The sequence below is a fragment of the Rousettus aegyptiacus genome, unplaced genomic scaffold, assembly GCF_014176215.1.
Source record: "Rousettus aegyptiacus isolate mRouAeg1 unplaced genomic scaffold, mRouAeg1.p scaffold_m13_p_14, whole genome shotgun sequence".
NCBI lineage: Eukaryota > Metazoa > Chordata > Mammalia > Chiroptera > Pteropodidae > Rousettus > Rousettus aegyptiacus.
The window spans coordinates 42,277,190-42,296,353 of record NW_023416289.1 but is presented as its reverse complement, the minus strand read 5'-3'; the positions used below and the strand labels follow the sequence as shown (position 1 = coordinate 42,296,353).

Genomic DNA, 19,164 nt, shown 5'->3' with positions numbered 1-19,164 from the left:
TAGGCTCCAGTAAGGTTCGGGAAGTTTCTGCCTACAGAGGGTCAACAGCAGTGGCAAGAAATGAGAGAGGGAGGGCTGGGAGGTCAGGCTCAGCCAGTCGGGAGAAACAGGTGCGCCCTGCGAGGAAGGTCAGGCTCAAGAAGAAACACTTGAGGCCAGTATGACATCACCTCTTAATGAATTAAATACTCACGTCCAAGGAGCATCCGCCTTCTGAGAACCTGTCCCACAGATGTTTAAGAACTGAAGTAATTTCCCTGACTTCTCCCAGGAGTCTGCAGGGGAGAAGGAATACCCAGGGGGCCTCACCTGGGTGAAGATGACACTGGGGAAAGTGGGGGGAGGCCGCTCCTTGAACCCCTGACTCACTGTCCCTTACTTTTCATTTATAACTGTCAGTTTTGATCCCATTTCATTATACATTATAGAATTTTCTCAGATGCATGAAAGGGACATATCATCCGAGCTTTTAAAGTGTATTAGGAACATCTCAAGACATGGAGACCATAACAAATAATGAACATACCTGTCATCAGGATGCCTGCTGCTGGCTCACTCACAGGGGGAAGGGAAGGAAGGAAACGAAGCAAATTCTCTCACAGGACCATGACTGGAGAAATGGCTGAATAATGTCAGTAATCCCAATAAACTTAATTTTAAAAAATTAGAAAAAAAAAGAAAAGAAAAAAAAAGAAATGTCAGTAATCCCCACCATAAGGCCGTCAAAACCACATGCAGCAATTAAAAGAGTTGAATCAAGTGACTTGGAGAAGTTGAAGAAAACAACATGCGGCAATTTGTGGCTAACGTCCTATTTCTAGAAGACAAAAAAAATCCCTACACACCTACATGACGTAGATCTGTCTACATGATATGGACACAACATAGAGATGTATATACCTACATGTATGCGGACGATACCTCCATATGTATTATACCTATGTGTATATGTGTTATCGAATGTCTGTATGAAATTATTTGAGTTGGGAAAGTAACAGGAGGAGACAACATGCCATTCTGGGGGCAGGGATCCCTGGGGAGTGGAGAAAAGAGGGAGAGGAGAGAAAATGAAAAGGGAAAAGACATTTGAAGCAGGAGCATATGTAGCAAGATTACGGAGCCAATGTTCAGGGTGGAGACGGACTCAGGTGAGGGGAGAGGAGAGGAGAGGTGGCCAGGAGGGGGCCCGCGGGGGCTTTCAGCTGTTCCCACGGCATTTTCTGTCTTTCAGCTGAGCTGTGAGAGCCATTGCTTATTCTTTATTTGTTTGTGTGTGTGTGTGCGCTTTAAATAATTTAAGTTTTTCAACTTGAAAAATGTGCCCACATTTATGCCCTTACGGAAAATTAGAAGTGTACGATACAATTAAATTCTCCGCCCAGGTCAGCCCCACTCGGTCCCGGAAGTCCCCCACCCCGCCCCGCCCCCCAGACTCCAGGGTCACAGCTTCCGCGTGGAGCATTTCCTGAGCACCTGCCTGCTCAGCACAGATGGGTCATATCCTGGCCGTGTCCCCAGGGCCTCCAGCCACAGAAAAGCAGCAGCTTCCTTCCTCACCCCCTTCACTGTTTCCCCTGGCTCCTCTGCACCCTCGCCTTAGGGTGGGTGTCCTCCAGACAGGGCCATGGGAGGGAGCATGTATCCTGACTGTGACCCAAAGTGTGTTCCTCCTCCCCGACACTAATAGTAAATAAAGGCTATCGCTTACTCGTGCTGAACTCTTGCTGTGTGGACTATTCTGATTCCTGTGCACATGCCAACTCTTCCAGCGCTCACATCAACCCCATGAGTAGGAGCCGCGTTCCCTTGCCTGGGTAGTTTCATGCCGCTGGATGTTGGGGTGCTTTGTTACACAGCTCCACTGACCGGAACTCCCCTTCCTTCTTCTTTTGCTCTCCTGGCCCTTCCAACACAGTGAAAGCCATTCTCATGTGAAATTCCTCCCGTTGAAATACCCTAAGGTGCTTTTTCTTTTCCTGTCTGACCCCCGTTGATCCCTCCCCATTTCTTCTTTGCTAAAAGAACCTGGTTTTGTCTACAATCTGGGAGCAGCCACGTGCTTTCTGAAAGGCTGGGCCTCTCTCAACCCCAGGGACTGAATCTTGATTCGGAGAAGTCAATCCAGATAGTCCATCGCCTTGCCAGGGACTGGCCAGCTCAGTTCTGGCCAGTGGGACATGAGGGGGGTCTGCCAGGAGGTGGGGTTTCTAGGAAGACGAGAATGGGAGGCCGCCTCTCCTAGCCTTAGAATGGTTGTATGAGGGCTCGATGCTGGAGCGACGGCCATCACCACACAAACAGCAACATGCTGAGGATGGCAGAGCAGCAAGGTAGGTTCTCGATGACTCCTTTGAACTGCTTTCATCACCCACGGCCCCTCCCCACCTCCATTCTTTCCTTTTTACTGTATAATATTAGCTATTCCTTACTGCTCCTGCCTCAGGCCTCTGTCTGTGGTTCCCTGTGCCTGGAATCCCCACGCCCACGCCCTGGACTCCTTCATGGCGCTCTCCCTTACCCCCTCGGGCCTTTACTCAGCTATCACCTTACTGAGGCCTCCCAACCCACCCATGTAAAAGCATGCCCCTGTCACAATGCTCCCCATTCCTCTTCCCTCCTCCGTGTTTTGTCCGCAGCACTTACCGCCATCTGGCGTATTATATGTGACGTTTATTATCTCTCTCCCCTCCTAAAACATAACTTCCTGAGAGCAGGGGATTTTTTTTACACCCCCGGTGTCTAGAATCATGTTTGATCAATAGACGTGATCAATAAATATCTGTCTAATGAGTGCCGAGCAAATCATTTCAGCTCTTTTAGATGGACTTTGTCACTTGCAGTGGAATGGTTCCTGGCATTCTGTCCCCTGTGAGTCCCTCATTTTTACCTCTCTGCTCTCAGTCCTTCGGGTCCAATGCTCATGCTAAATTGACTATCAAACCAAACTGAGCATTTGATCTTAGGTCTGGCTCCCAGATGCTGTCATCTGCAGCTCCCCTCTGGTCCCAGAATCCCCAGGTCAACGTAGGCCTGGCCTCCCTTGGTCTCAGAGGACAGAGTAGACCACATCGGGGCCCTGTTTGAGGCTGCAGCCACCGATAAAGGGAACCCAAACCACTTGGCCTGTGGGATGCAATTCATTTGCATTTGGTGACAGTCGGTAGACTGAGCCCAGAGAGAAGGGGGTCTACGGTGGGGAAAGAACGGGCCACTCTAAAAGTCTAGGGTGGGGGGCGGGGTGTTTGGTCCTTAAGCCTCACCTTGGCTGGGGAGGACTTCGCAAGACCCTAACGAGGGAGACAGAAGGCAGAGTTGTTTCGTAGTGTTGAGGACAGGAGACACAGCCCTAGTGTGTGTGTCGGGGGGGCGGGGGCGGGTTGCCTGGTCCTGGGGACACCTTTGTTGGAGGAAGGAAGCATAGGCTTGGTGTTTGGGGCCTCTAAACTGGAGAAGAGTGTCTAACCATGGAGGCGTCTCCTCTGAGGAGGAAGAACAGCCGAGTCTGCAGAAGGAGGAACAGCCTTTGGGGCACTGGAGTGAGGAAAGAGAACCTGCCTCGGGGAAGCCCTGGTCTGGGGCAGGAGGCTCACCCCTGGCCCCTGGCATTCTCACCAGAAGCTTCCAGGCGCCCCAGAAATAAACGCCCCAGTGGAGGGAGCCAGGGCGCCATCTAGCGACCTTCGACCTTAGGAACAAGCGGGGGTCCGGGCGCGAGGGTGGGCGAGGCGGGGTTGCTCAGGAGAGTGCCGTGCTGACCTGGGCGGCCAACCGCAGCGGCAGGGCGAGGCGGAGGCCAGGTGCCCAGCCCGAGTGGCACTTGGAGTTGATGACGGCGTGTTGGCTGGAGCTGCGGTGGCCGGAGAGCTCTGGGAAGCCCTCTGTCCCCTCCAGGGCGCTGCACAGGTTGCCAGAGCGGGAGCCGCAGCCGCACATGCTCATGTTCTGGCCGCCTGCGGAGACGGACACGGGGGGGGGGGGGGGCGGGGCGGGGCGGGGACAGGGACCAGAGGACACGCACAGGCAGGTGTCACCTGCACACGCGCTCCGCTCGAGTGCACACTCGCCGCACCACTGGCGCCAGTCACCACGTCTCCATCCCCAGACTTCGGGATTCTCCGAGCAAGCAAATTCTCCTGAAACTCCCTGTTTCGCTAAGTCAGAGGCTTGTGACCTGCCAACCTGGCTGAGGTTTAGAAAAAGAAAAGACTTTGTCACATCAAAAAGGAAACATGGGAACGAAAAGGCCATCTCGGAAGATTCACCAGGAGTGTGCTGACCCTTGAGCTGGGGCCTGGCCACAGCAGCCCTTTCAGTTGTCATTCCTGACACTGTGTGACAGGTGTTCTTGTCTTGTGTCCAACATTAATAAACACTGACACCCGGAGGCCACTATTTCACACACCTCTTGAACTTGTTTCAGTGCCATATATGATATGAGTATATGATACAGTGTTATATTTACATATAAATACAAATATACAAATGTAACCAGTTTATTGAGAACTTGATGGGAGACGTAAAAATGAAATAGCCTTATTTTACCAACAAAAACCAGCTCACCACAATTGTAAGTTGTATTTAAATCCTTATCTTTTAGAAAAATGGATGGAAATGCTGATCGTTGAAGTGATAGGATATTTGAGTTCAAAGTGACATGGGGCCTGGGCGGAGACGCGACAGGCCTGGCTGTTAGTGGGTGATTATGGGAGCTGGGTGACGAGCGCATGGGGTTTATTAAACTAGTTCCTCTTTTATTTCTCTTTGAACTGTTCCATCATACAGACATTAAGGAGAAATGTGAGCCTCGCAGCATGTGTTCCTCTCGCTTTGCCCTGGACTGGGGTGTACTTCCTCAAAGAGCCACGTTCGTGAGTCGTTGTCCCACACCCACCCTCGAGGCCACCCGCCCACATGGGCCCACACGCACACACGTCTCCATCACATGCAGCTGCCCTGATGTCCCCAGAGGCCCCCACAGAATCAACACAAACACAACCCATATACGCTGTCCACTGACATGTCACCCCTCCCCCAAACACGTATAACACAGCTTACGAACCCAGTTCCGGTCCTGGGCAATGCTGATAATGACCAGTTCACGTGAGCCCGACCTGGACACAACAGTCATGATGACTGACACTGGATTTCATCACTTCCTACACGCACATCCCTCCTCCCTCTCCCACACAGATTTCAACATTGTTGTCTCCTCCTTGATATCATCCTAGATTCGCTGAAATGCCACACGTAGCCCTTCCTGTATTCTAGAACTCTGCTCTTCAGTACAATAGCCACTGGACACACTTGGCTGTTGAGCACTTGGGTTGTGGCTGTTTTGAACCGAGAAGGAGTGTGAGTGTCAAAGCCACGTCAGATTTCAAAAGCTTAATAGGAAAATATGGAAGTAAGACATCTCTTTATATGTTCTTATATTGGTTGCATGCTGAAATAATAACTGTTGGATATATTGGGTTAAATAAAATATATTACTAAATTAATTTCATCTGTTACTTTATACTTTTTTAATGAGGCTACCGGAAAAATATGATATGCCTTACATTATATTTCTTTTGGACAGCTCATCTGGAAGTTTTATAAATTATCTTAGTTAATGCTCAGAACAGGCTTTCCCTTTCCTCACATGGGGAAATTGAGGCACAGAGAGGCAAAGTCACTTGCCCGAGGTCGCCCAGCTCATAAGTGGTAGATTCAGGATCTGACCCCAGGCAGCTTGGCCCCAGAGTCCTGCTTTACGCCCTCTGCTGTCTCCTCTCTCACGAGCTTACCTCATCCTCACAAAATCCCGTGAGGTGTTCTTTCACCACCCCCATTTACCAGAAGAGAAAACGGAGGCTCCAAGAGATGAAGTCACTTACCTCGGGCCACACAGAGTAAATGAGATGGAGCCCAAACTCAGGAATGCCTGTATCCAAAAGTAGTGTGCTCGGGCTCACTCAGGCACACATATACACGCGCGTTCCCGTCTTCAGACACCAGGTCCAGCTGGACACACTCGGTCTCCTCCTGGGACACCACACGTAGAGGGAGGAGTTGTGGAGCCCCCGGTGGCCCTCAGCACGTGTAGGACACAGAAACTTGCTCGGGGTGCATGAGGTCAGCCGAGCTGCTATATAGGGGAGGGAGACAATCAGCCAGGAGGACTCTCAGGACCTCCCAGGGCCCTCTGTGCACTCATAGGCTCTACCACAGGGGAGACCTCAATGGGCCGTCCCTCTGAGCTGGCATCAGGGTGCCTCAGGGCAGCTGGATTGGGAACGGGGGTTAAGTGATGCGCCTGCCTTCCTGACTTCTTCAGCCCAGGACACACTCTCCTCCAGAGTCACCTCACCACCTTCTTGGCCACCCATTCTACTGCTTTCTGGTGGCAGCATACCAAGAAGAGTGGGTGCCTGCCAGTTGCCTTGGCAACAGGTGATGCTGACCCAGAAGCCAAAGCTAATGCTGTAGGTCAGAGCAGAGATAGACTTGCCAAATTCACAGTCCCTGGAGGCCACACAGGAACCACTTCTCCAGGCAACAAAGAAACCTTCGCCTATGGCCGGAGAGATCTGGAGGGCAGACTTGTGAGGATGAGCTGTCATGAGCCACCACTTAGCTGAGTCCCAAAACCCCTCAGGGTGTCATTGTCGGCATTCCCACTGTGGTCAACTCTAATATACTCTAAGCCTGTCATCGTTCATCAAGACACATAGTTCAGAAAGATACTTCCTTCCCCTGCCTTCTTGTACAAGGGATCCAATGAACAGAATGGCTCTGTACCTGTAACGTGTCCCTACCCTTTCTGTGACAACCTTGTACCCTCAGCCAGAAGCTGCTCTAAGATCCCAGCGACACCCAGCAGTGGGCCTGGTACACTATCCCTTGGAATTCCTAGTTATACTGTTTCTGTGCATCTTGGAATTTATACGGGAGAAAGTCTGGTTTCTCTTTCAAGTTATGGAACAGCTCAGTTTTCCCTTTAGGGGCAAGAGGACAGGGGACTTAGGTATCAGTGGAGACCAAGATGACCACACTGCATCTCCCATCCACAGGCTTTTCTGCAACATCACCTTACTGCTTCTGCAACATGAGGTGGAATCTATTTTCTCACCCCTTAAATCTGAGCTGGCCTCGTGACTTGCTCTGGTCAATAGACTGTGGCAGAAGTGACGCTGTGCCGGTTTTGGTCTCAACTCTTAAGAAGCCTCTGGTTTCCACATCTTCCTTTCTGGAAGCCATACTGTAAGGAAGCTCAACTAGGCTTCCGACCGACGAGAGACCACGCGGAGGGAGGTTTCGAAAGCTGAAAGGCTGTGTAGAACCTTCCAGCCCTAGCAGAGTTGCCAGCTTAATGCAGTCACATACGTGACCTCAGCCTTCACTCCTTGCAGCTGGAGAAATGCCCTGCTGAGCCCGGTCAACCCTCAGAGTGGTGGGGAATAATCAATCATTGTCATTTTAAGCCACAAAGTGTTGTTGTTGTTTTTTTTTAATTGTGGTAAAAAAAAACACAGAATATAAAATGTATCCCCTTAACCATTTTGAAGTATATGATTCAGTGCTGTTAACTACATTCATATTCTTGTGAAAGAGATCTCTAGAACTTTTTCATTTTGTAAAATAAAATGCTACACCCATCAAACAATAACTCCCCATTTCCCCCTCCCCTTGACCCCCAGAAACTACCATTCTACTTTCTTTTTCCATGATTTTGACTGTTTTATAATCCTCACATAAGTGAAATCATGCAATATTTGTCCTTCTGTGACTGGTTACACCACTATTTTTTTAAATGTATTTTTCAATTACAGGTGATATACAATATTACATTAGTTTCAGGTATACAACATAATGATTAGACATTTCTATACCTTGTGAAGTGATCATCCTCACCTGACACATATATAGATTTTACAATATCATTGACTATATTCCTTGTGCTGTACTTTACATCCCTGTGACTATTTTATTTTATTTTATTTTATCTTATTTTAGGTGAGGCAGCCCTTGGTTGACCTCACAGATTGCAAAGACCTTGTCAGTTTACAATCCCTTATTTTTTATTTTTAACGCCTACAGCACCTGGTCTTCCTAGGTGGTCTCCCATCCCAGTACTAACCAGGCCCAACCCTGCTTAGGTTCCGAGATCACATGGGATCGGGCTTGTTCAGGGTGGCATGATCATCGACCCTTGCTACTATTTTAATAACTGGCAATCTATACTTCTTAATCCCTTCCTTTTTTTCACCCAGTCCCCCAACCCCCTCCCATCTGACAACCGCCAATTTGTTCTCTGTATCTGTGAGTTTGTTTCTGTTTTGTTGGTCAAGCCGCTACACTTCACGTTGATTTATTATTCAGCAATAGCTAAAACAAATGTGGCATCAGATTCTAAATGCACATCCTGCCCTGCAACCAGCCTCTGTCCTCCATGCCCAGGAAAAGGCTCCCATGCCTAGAGTCATGGCAGCAAACCTGGGAAGGCAAGGAGAGGCCTTGCTGTGCCCCAGGCCCTGTTTCTGCCTCCCTCACCCCATCCTGTCCAAGGGGAGCTCACCTAGGGTGCCCATCTTCTGAAGACAGCTGTTCCCATCTAGCAGGCAGGAGAGAGGGTCGCAGCAGTAGAGGTCTGAGCAGGTGAAACGGGTGGTGATGTTAGCCAAAGTTGCACAGGGACCTGGGGAGAGAGGAAGATGGACTGAGTGGAGGACGACCTGTGTGTGTGTGCGCACGCGCACATTTTTGGCCACCTTGATCTGTGCCTGTAAGTGTGCAAATACGCTGCATCCATGCACTCCTGCCATGATGCAGTTTGTGTGTGTGAGTATGCAGGCCCGTTTCTCTCTGTGCACATGCGGTTGTATCTGCCTATGTTGAACTCTATCCCTGTGTTCTGGAATCATCTGTGGAAGGGTGAAGATGTTTGCATGTGTGCCTGTGGGGCCCCTGTGTGAGTAGGTGTTTGTGTGTATATCTGTGTGATGAGAGCACATGTGTATATGTAAAAGGCTGGTTTTGTTGGTCTGTGTGTTTTTTTGTGAGTATGTCTGTGTTCCCAGCAAGGCTTGGGGTGCTCTAAATACACACTGGCACACAGATGTGAACATCTACGGATGTTAGTAATGCGTTTGAGCGTGTCTGCGAGTATTTTGAGTATTTTGATATGTTCGTGTGTTGTATCTGTCACTTTCCCGGTCCAGCCATGTGGATCTGACGACCGATGTGTCCTGCACAGATTGTCATGTGTCCATAGAAACTGGACATGAAAAGCGTCCATGTCACATGCTCTGGTCATTAGTAATCCTCTTTTGCCATTTTTCCTTCCCACATTGTAAATGTTGAGCTCCCAGGTCCACTTTTTTTCACCATGATTATTAATTTAATCCACTGCTTAGTTTCAAAAAGTGAAATTCCTGGCAGCTGGCAATCAGCGGATGCAAAGGTGAAACTGTTCCCACGTTGCCTGCAGGTTTGGCAAACAGATTCTCTTCAGCCTCTCAGAACCATCCTTGCCGTGTGGTCTCTAGCAAAAGCGTCTTCTGTGTTCCCGGAGGTGCAGGAACGCTGCTCTCCCCGCGTGTGAGAATGTCCTTTCTCGCCTCTGAAACCTCTGTGATTCTGCTCAGTTGTCTCAGACAGCTGTTGCCCTGGTAAATACTATCTCAGTTAAGCACTTCTCTTTTCTGGAAGATGAAAATTATTGTCAGTGTTCTTTGTTAGGCCAAAAGAAGGCTGTTGGCAAATTCGTCTTCTTTCACAAGCAGGGAAGTGAAGAAAAAAAAAAAAGACCATCAGATTTCTTATTTAAGCCAAATTGAGATCACTAATCCCTTTTGCACAACAGAATGCTTGTGTTTAGAAACGGGTGCTCTTTCATAGGTGTGTTTTGGGTGCATGTTTGTGGATGTGTAGATAAGTGCCAACGGAACTTTCTGCTTCCAGGTGTGCCGGGCGGGGTGTGTGTATGTGTGTGTATGAATGTGTATATGAGTGTGTGTGTGTGTGTGCATGCCCATGTGAGTAACCACACTCTCTGGGAGGAGACCCCCTGGGAGCACACAGGATTGGAAACACAAGTGGGACAGGGAGGGCAGAGGGGGTAGGGTCTCAGGAAGAAAGGATTCAAAGCATCTGGCTGGGTGGGAACAGCCCCGTGTTTGCAGTCAGGCCAGGTCGTGAGAGAAAATCCAGATGCTTCTGGGCCCCTGGAGGTATTCACTTGCAGGTTGCTGAACTCTGGTGTCGCATAGCCCATCAGGATTTGGGGACCCCCACAGAAACAGGGGGGAGCTGCAAGGGCAAACTCAGACCCTGAGCACCCCTACCTCAACGTCTGTCTTTCTCTGTCTTTCTTGATAGTTCTATACAATTTGTTTTCAAATCTGCCCAGTCATTTCTTATCGCCTCTTGTTGTCTGCTCATTTTTATGACTATAACTTTAGTCCTTCAAATATATCACCTGTAGTTCTGTTCTAGAGCTGATAACTACAACAGCTGGGTTCCCCGTGGGTCCGCATCTGTTGTTCATAGCTTCTGCTGTCACTCGTAGTGGCTTGTTTCCTTGTACATTTCATGCACTCTGATTGTGAGTTCATATTTGATTGTTGTTAATCTGTGGGAGTCCTAGAGGGTTTGTCTTGGCTTTTACTGAGAGCTAGGAGGTGCTACCAACCTGGGATCATTTCAGCCTCCTCCCAAGATCCTTGGCATGTTTAAGGGTCAGCTCCCTGACCACACTGCTGACCCAAGATCTAGGCACCCAAAGCAGGCCATTATCAGCATTTGCTCTTGGGGCCACCATGCTTTTTTCATGTTTCCTCGCTGTTCTTGTTCTGATTTCTGCTTACATTCTTTAGTTTGTTTGGAGATCGCTGGAAATTTCCCTAACTTCTTGTAAGCCCCAACAAGCATAAGAAAGTATTGTTGTACAGTATCGAGTTCATCTGTAAACAGTGGCAGACGAAGGGAGATGGATTGTGGGAGCAGTCTGTCCTGGGAGCAGGCTATAAGGAGGCGCATTGCCTGTAAAGCATTTAAAAACAAAAACCAATAATAACCTCCTAAAAGTCAACCTGCTTTTTATCATCACCATATATCAGCATTTCTAAACAATGACAGTGATAAAATATTGCTTCCTGCCAGGTGAAGCGCTCCCACCACCCCCGTTCACCTCCACCTTCCCAGTAAGCTGCTGTTTGTAGCAGGAAGACCCTTCGAAGGATCTTGTCCACCTGGCTGTCAGGAACAGAGGCCCAGGCCATGTCTCTGTCACCTTGTTGACTTCATAGGTTGTGTATCCTCTGGTCAGTGTGGTTCTATGCTAAGCCTTTTGCTCAAAAAGGCTCTGCTCCAACTGTTTGCAAGCATGTAGTGGGGGATTTTAAAATACATCTGCAAATCTTTTGACACATCAAGAGGTGAGGGTCTATGTCTCCTCCCTTGAAACCAAATGAACTTTTGTGACCCTTATAACTATGAAAGCACTGTAGAAGGGACATGGTGTGACTTCCAAAGCTAGGTCATAAAAGCCCACGCAGCTGCCACCTTGTTCGCTGTAATAGTTGCCCTTGAAGTCTTCGGCTGCCATATAAAGATTGTGGCAGCCACAGTGTGAGGAAGCCCAATCTAACAATGTGGAGAGATGACATGGACAGGCCCTGAGTCTACATGTGTGCCCTCAGCCCTAAAGTTACAGCCCCAGCCATGCTGCCCTCCACCCCCTACCCTGGCTCACATGAGAGAGAGACCCAGGACTGTTCAGCTGACTTCTTAATGAATTCCCAACCCACAGAGACCATGAAGGTTGATAAAATGGTGGTTGTTGTTTTAAGCCACTCTGTTTGTTAGTGATTCGTCAAATAACAACAGATAACCAGAACACACATGCAAATGTACCTCAGCACTTTTTTGTGCAGGTGAGAGAGGCCCACCACGCAGATGACCTCAAAGGAGCCCTAAACGCCACTCCATGTCCCTTCGAGGGTGACACACACAGTCTGGTATCCGCTGCAGTTCATGACCGAAAGGGAGTCACACAGGGCCAACTTATTCCTCAAACAATAGGGACACTTCACCCTGTTAGGCTGGGCTTTGGGCCCTGCCTCCGGTGGCAGTGGGTGCAGTCAGGGTGCGATGGGGTTAAGGAACACCCCTCTCAGCCGTCCGGCCCCCTCCAGCCCTCTGTTCTCAACTGCCTCCACCTGCCATAGTCCTGAGCATTTTCCTCCCAGGTGGGGCCAGCCTGGTCTCAGTCACCTACTTCCCGCCCCTGAAGACCTATTCCAAGGAACAGTGAATGAAGCCAAAGGTGTTTGTCCTAAAGGAACCTTCATGCTGGGGCCTAAGTGTTCTTTTATTCATTCTACAAACAGTTCTTGAGCGCCTGCTCTGTACTAGGCCCTCTTTTGGAGACACAGCACTGACCACGCAGACGAAAGCCCTCCCTCATAGACAATGAGTTCTAAAACAGATTTAAAAGCAATCCTGTTATTTTAGGTTTTAAGATATAGTGATGTTCCGCAAAAGAGTGAGACTGTGGCTTCCTGGTCCCCCACCGTCTGATTAATTTCCAGAGCTTTCTTAGAGAACTGAAACATTAAAAGGAAGCTGTCCAAGCATAATTTTCCTGAGTCAAAACTAAGCCACAACACATTTTAATGCGTGCTTGTATTGAAACATCAGCAGATACAGAAAAGCAAACTAAAAAAACCTGCAACTATGAACTGTGTTGGCTAAGTGGCCACTGTCCACAAGTGGACACTCGAAACGTGGCTGGTTCCTTTAGCCATGTGCTGTGAGTGTAAGATACACCGAATTTCAGAGGCTCAGTTTGAATAAAACAATGTAAACTAACTCACTAGAAGTATTACATTGATTATGTATGTGTTGAAATTATATTTTAGGTACATTACCTTAAATAAAATGTATTATTAAAATTAATTTCACCTGTTTCATTGTGATTTCTAATGTGGCTACTGGAAAGGCTCTCATTACATGTATGGCCCACATTACATTTCTACTGCGCGGTACTGCTATCATTTCTCTACCAAAAGACAATGCCATTGCGAGGCAGTCCCTTCGATCTTTCTTTACTCCTAAGAGTTTGTTCAATGCAGTTTTCATCATGACGGACATTTGATATTCTGAATAGCACATTCACCTCTTGGCTTGGACCCGGCTGTTTTATTTGGTTGAGATGCACAATTTAGAAGGAGCATCACCCCAGCGGTTTGCAAGGATGGCTCTGAGCCCCGAGTGTGGAGCTGTCTCGGGTCTCCTGCTGCTATACCAGACAAATGCCAATTCCTTCCTTGGAGAAATGACCAAGGTGCAAAAAGCCATCTTTCTCAGCACGCAGGGGGCCAGGTCTAGAGGGAGGCCAGCGAGGAGGCGCTCATTCTCAAGGTCGTCCAAGGGCAGAGTCAGCCCCTGAGAATGAGCGCCCCCTGAAATCGTGCCCTTTGAAGCATCTCACTGGCCACGCATACCAACTCTTGTTCTGCTAGCTCGCCTTCAGGGGAGCCCCCTCCTCAAGAGGAAGAAGAGCCTGGGGCTTCTCTCTGCCCCACCCCCCAAAGAGCCCAGCTACAGCTATAGAGTGCCTCGTGCTGGATGCACCCTCTGCAAACTTAGTTCACATGCATTTTCCAGATCATTAGACAGGCAGAGGTGGGAGCCGAGGCCAAGCCCCCACAACACCCTGCCTGGGCATGTGATGAACCTGGTCAGGCAGCCCTGCTGCAATTGTGTCGCAACAGGCCATGCTGTCCCACAGACGAGTGAGGGCCGCGGGTCAGGACACAGATGCTTCGGCATTCCCGAGGGGCCACCATGGCCCATTCTTGAGGAGAGTCCCAATTTCTGGAGAGAGAGGGGAGACTAGACACCCCTGAGCCCTCTAGACCTCCACCTTCTCTGCAGTGATCCCCAGAGGTCAACATGGGACCTCGGCTGGCATCGAGAACACCCCTGCCACATACCCAGGGCCACCAACCTGAGCTGAGAGGCAAAGCTTAGAACCTCCAGGCCCAGGGTGGCTACCCCATGCCTCTCCCCTCCACCCCCTGCCCATCCATTTCGTCTGTCATCCCTGCCTAGCCCTGTCCGGTCCCCGCCCAGCTCCCAGCTGCGTCTGGCTGAATGAGCAGGAGCCCTGGGTGAGAGGACACATTAGCTCTGTGCAGTTTCCCATGGGAGAGCAGGCTGGGCACGTCTTAGAGGTCCCTGTGGGGAGAGAGGGGCGATCGGACCCTGCGATTTGAGAAGGGAGGCGAAAGAACATACACACTCACTCTCACACTCACTTTCACACGCACTCGCACACAGAGGATTCAAAGACAGGACTAAGGGCTGGGGGTGGGAAGGCCGCAGGAGAGGATCAGGAAACACTGTCCTGGAGGTGTGCGAATGGCTTCCAGGTGGGCGAAGCAGCGTTCGAGGCGGGAGCTGGCATCTCCGAGCCCGAGCTTCCGGCAGACTCCATCGCCTCCCCCGGTTCTCACCACGGAACTCTTTCTCCTCACACCTCCCTCACGAGCCCAGAAGGGAGCAGACACAAATGGAATTTCCATTCTCAGGCTGGGCTGGGGAGAATTACATCTGTCCCGTCAGCCTCCTCCTCTTTTTTTAGACTTCTTTTCAACCCCAGTGTCGAGGGCTAGTCAGCCTTCTCCTTGACCTCCAGAGAGGTCCCGGGGCTCTTCCAAGAAGCCTCCAGGCTCGAAGAAGCACAGCCTGAAAACTGCTGACCTCGTCTCCTACCTGCCTTTAGATGGGAGCAAACTGAAGCCAGGTGGACTCGGAGTCTCACCTGAGATCACACAGTGAGGTCCTGGCTAGGTTCCAGGCCGCTTAATTCCCAGTCTGGGCCAGTGGTAGCAAATTACAATCAAAAGGAAGATAGGCAGGCAAGGTAAAGGAATAATAATAATTACTTCCACCAACAAGAGCTCCCTTGCAGACAGGCCTACTTAATGGCCCAATGCTATTCTAAGCTCTTAAAAAGCTCCTAGAACATATTGATTCAGTGAATGCCCCCAACAGCCCTCTGAGGCAGGGTCCCACTTCACAGATGGGGAAACTGAAGCACAGAGAAGTTAAGTGGCTTAACCTCTAAATGCCCAAGGTCACACAGCTAAGAAATGGCAGAGCCAGGACTTGAAACTAGGCAGCCAAGTTCCAAAACCAAGCTCCCAAACTCTCCCTTCAGCTGACTCTGCGAGACAGGGTCAAGGCGGAAGGACCTGGGGCTGACTCTGAAGCCCGATCCCCGCACCCCCGTGATGGTGGGCTGACCCTCCCGCCCTCCAAGGATGCCACACACTGCACCTACCTGCTGGGGTGGCCAGCGCTCTCAGGATCGCCCAGAGCAGGGGGGAGCCCCGGCATGATCCAGGCTGGAGAGCAAGACGCAGGACGCAGGACACTAGCACCTTGACCTTTTATCCAAGGTCCTTAGCAGCCCTGGAAGAGGGAGAGCAAATCGGCTGGGGAGGGAGCAGCCCCACCCAACATCCTGGCCCACTGGGACAATTGGCGGTGGCGGGGGGGGGGGGGGGTAGGGGGAAGAGGTGCTTAGGGAGCTCAGAGATGGGGAAACTGAGTCCTGAGAGGCTTGTGGGACAAGCCTGAGGCTACTTGGTGATGCTACTATTAATAGGTCGCCTGGTCATACCCCAGGAGACATACCCAAAATACTTGCCCATCAGTTCTGCCTGTCCTGGTAGCCACCACTCACCTGGATCTTCCCTTTCAGTTGCTGGAACATGGGGTGTCTAAGGGGACCCAGATATACAGTGAGGGCGCTCGGGGTCCTGCGTGGCAGATTTTTATTACCTAAATCTGGAGGTAGCTCGATATTTTAATAGCTGGTACGGTTGAAGTCAACCCTGAGTTTCCCCATTTTACGGAGAAGGAAACTAAGGCTCAGAGCCATCAAGGCCACAAAGTAGGAACGTGGCACAGGGCATAGCCAAGATTTGAACCCAGACCTCTCTGATTTGACCACTGGGCTTCACCAAAAGGGAAGAGGGAAGGCAGCCCCCCCCCCCCCCGTGGGAAGAAGCCTGCATTGCTCTCCTGCCCCTCCCTACCTCTGACAGGCAGCCCCGATTTGCACAAATTCTCAGTGACAATAATGTTGATCTCCGGCACCCCAGGACGGGCCTTTCAGCCCTGAAGCTTGGTCCCCGTCAGAGTCACCTCTTCATGATCTTTGAGCACCCCTGCCCCTCCTTTGAGATACCACTGTGGGGCTGTCCCTTCCTCTGTCTGCGGCCTCAATGTGTTCATCCACTAAGTGGGCACACCCCAGGGCCTACCTACACTTAGTGCTTGAGGAAGGGCAGCTAGCTGCTTCAGTGTCTGGGAATTCGTACTAATGGTGCTCAGGCTTCGAGGAAAACAGACCCCACCTAGAGGGGGCTGAGCACTTCGGAGCCACATGGCCTGGGTTCCGGTTCTGGTTCTGCCACTTCAAACTGGGTGGTCCTGGACAGGACATTTCTCTCACCTGAGCCTCAGTTTCCTCATTTGTCAAAGAGGACCTACATCTAAGTGAGGCTTAAATGAGCTGAGGAATGTAGACCACCGAAAACTGTAGGTTCTGAGTATCATCCTTATGATCTAGCAGCGGGCCCAGCAAGGCTGGGATGGGCCTCTCCCTTGGGCTCGGTGGAGAGATCCCAAGCAAGAGGGAGGATCAGTCCAAGGTCACTCCGCAGGCCTGTCGGGCTTCCCAGACTCCAGGATGGGGCCCTCAGTCAGCGCGCAGCACGGTCAAGGGGTTTGCTCTAGAAGTGCTGAACCTAAAGGACCCTGGGGGTGGCTTTTCCTGGCCAGGTACTGTGGCAGGGTGGAGCTTGGGGAAGAGGCCTACCTCCTGCGGGTGCACCCAGAGCCCCTTGGTCCAGGGGGAATAGGAAGAAGCCAGAGCAGGTCCTCCAGTCCGGAGTCTGAGGTCAGGGAGGAGGGAGTGGGTCCTGGTGCTTCGTAACTGGAAAAATCCAGTCTCCTGAAAGGTTAGCTGGCAACGCGGGCGGGGTAGACAGGCCATGAGCTATACGAACACATGAAACCAGAGGTGAGGGGACTTCAGAGACGTTGTTTGATACACGTACAAGCAAATACGGGCATGTGGATTCCCCTCTGATGCGCAAACCACAGCGTACACTACGCACTGTTGTGCCCTTGGGTTTTTCTACTTGACGGTGAATTACCTACTTCCCTCTTTCTTTTTTTCCGTTGGGCAAAAATACCTCTTGTACAGTTAGATATTTTCCCACCACTTGGTGTTACAGACTATGTTGCAATGAAGAACCTGTGGCCCTATCATTTCATATATGTGCCAAGTTCCCCCAAGCAGTAAGTGGTTTTGCTCTGTCAAAAGGTTTTTCTACATTTGTGATTTTGAGAGCAATTGCAAAATGATCTTCCATGGGGTACCAATTGAGACGCCAGCGGTATAGGGAACCGTCTGTTTCCCTACAGACTTGCCAACTCCACATATCATCAAACTGTTTTATTTTTGCCCATGTGTAGGTGAAAAGGGTGTGGGAGAATGGCAGTGGCCACGAATTCTGTGCACCAACTTTCATCAAGAGATGGGATCCGTCTCCCCCTCCTCAGCACCCAGCCAGTCTCGGAACTTGCTTTAGAGTTTGGCAGAAGTGCTGTTGCATGCGTTCTGAGCCTCAGATGCAGGAAAATTTGCAGCTTCTGTTCTAAATTTCTTGCTGCCGGGAACCCTTCTGCTGCTGTGTGAATGAGCTTGCCTCCTGTGGGATGGAAAAGCATCTGGAGAGAGAGGCTCTGGGCATCCCAGCCAGCCCAGCTGAGGACCTCAGAGTGAGGTCATCCAAGACCAACCAGGCCCAGCCAGCCTAGACCAGCTGGGCCCAGCCAAGCCACAGAATCTCGAGGCATGTTTTGTTGTTTTCGGCCACAAACTGTTGGGGTGGCATAACACAGCAAAAGCTAACTGCGTATGGTATTTTAGTGCCATTTTTATAAGAGCCAAATGTGCTTCCTCTTCTGTCCTCTGCTAATTTTCCTATTGATTCATAGCAGCTGTATGAGTTTTCCCGGGGTTGCCTCAACAAAGTACCACAAGCTGGGTGGCTCAAAGCAACAGAAATGTATTGTCTCGCAATCTAGAGACTGGAAGTTCGAAATCGAGATGTCAGCAGAACTGTGCCCTCTCTGAAACCGCGTAAGGGAATCCTTCCTCTCCAGCTTCTAGTGGCTTGCTGGCAATCTCAGGTGCTCCTCGGCTTGTAGCTGCGTAGCTCCAATCTCTGCTTTCGTCACTGCATGGACTTCTGTGTCTCTGTCTTCACATGGCTGTCTTCTTATAAAGACACCAGTGCCAGTGGATTAGGGCTCACCCTACACCACTACGACCAACCGACCTCCATCTTAAGGAACGACATCAGAACGACATCGACATCGGCAACAACCCTATTCCAAATAAGGTCACATTCTGAGAGCTAGAAGGCATGAATCCACTACACTTCTTTCCTCCTTTATCCTACTTTTTTTTTCTCTTTCTTTCTTCCTTCTTCTTCTTTCTTTCTCTCTCTCTCTCTCTTCTTCTTCTTTCTTTCTTTCTTTCTTTCTTCTTCTTTCTTTCTTTCTTTCTTTCTTCTTTCTTTCTTTCTTTCTTTTGTTCTCTTCCTTCCTTCCTTCCTTCTCTCCTTTTTTCTTTCTTCCCTTTTCTTCCCTTACTTCTCTCTGTCTCTGTCTCTCTGTCTCTCTCTGTCTCTCTCTGTCTCTCTCTCTCTCTGTCTCTCTCTCTCTCTCTTTTTCTTTCTTGGGCTGAGGCACAGAATTTAACCCCTAACAGGAGCTTTTTATACCCTAGCAACATTAGCCTTTCAATTGCAATTATTGTTTCTGCTCCGGCAGCGAGATGGTACAACTTTAGCAGCAAAGTGCTGGAGGCAGGAAACCAACACTTTTTCTTTCTACAAACTGCAACTTTTTTCTTCTCCGGAACCCCTCTTCTCCTCAGGTTACTGTAACCCCACGAAGCCAGAGAGAGGCGTGGCCAAGAAAACTGGTGGAGAACCGGATGGAAAGAAGCTGGGGACTTCTAGCTCCTGGGGCTTGCCCCACCTTCCCAAGGAACAGCACCCCTCAGCCTGGTAGCTATGAGTGTGGGTGACA

The 19,164-nt window shown here is 50.1% G+C and overlaps 1 protein-coding gene and 1 pseudogene across 1 annotated transcript; both read right to left on the bottom strand.

The window, feature by feature from the left end:
- Nucleotides 1-537: 537 nt before the first annotated feature.
- On the bottom strand, nucleotides 538-12,122 carry LOC118611490 (the record flags this gene model as incomplete). Its single annotated transcript, XM_036232696.1, is given in 9 exon segments — nucleotides 538-649; nucleotides 1,709-1,903; nucleotides 3,757-4,183; nucleotides 5,924-6,023; nucleotides 6,026-6,124; nucleotides 6,377-6,616; nucleotides 8,558-8,677; nucleotides 9,838-10,290; nucleotides 11,966-12,122. Coding segments are annotated over 8 exon segments (1,722 nt in total), but the record flags the coding sequence as incomplete, so codon positions are not given.
- LOC118611806 lies at nucleotides 8,071-8,189 on the bottom strand (annotated as a pseudogene).
- Nucleotides 12,123-19,164: the final 7,042 nt, after the last annotated feature.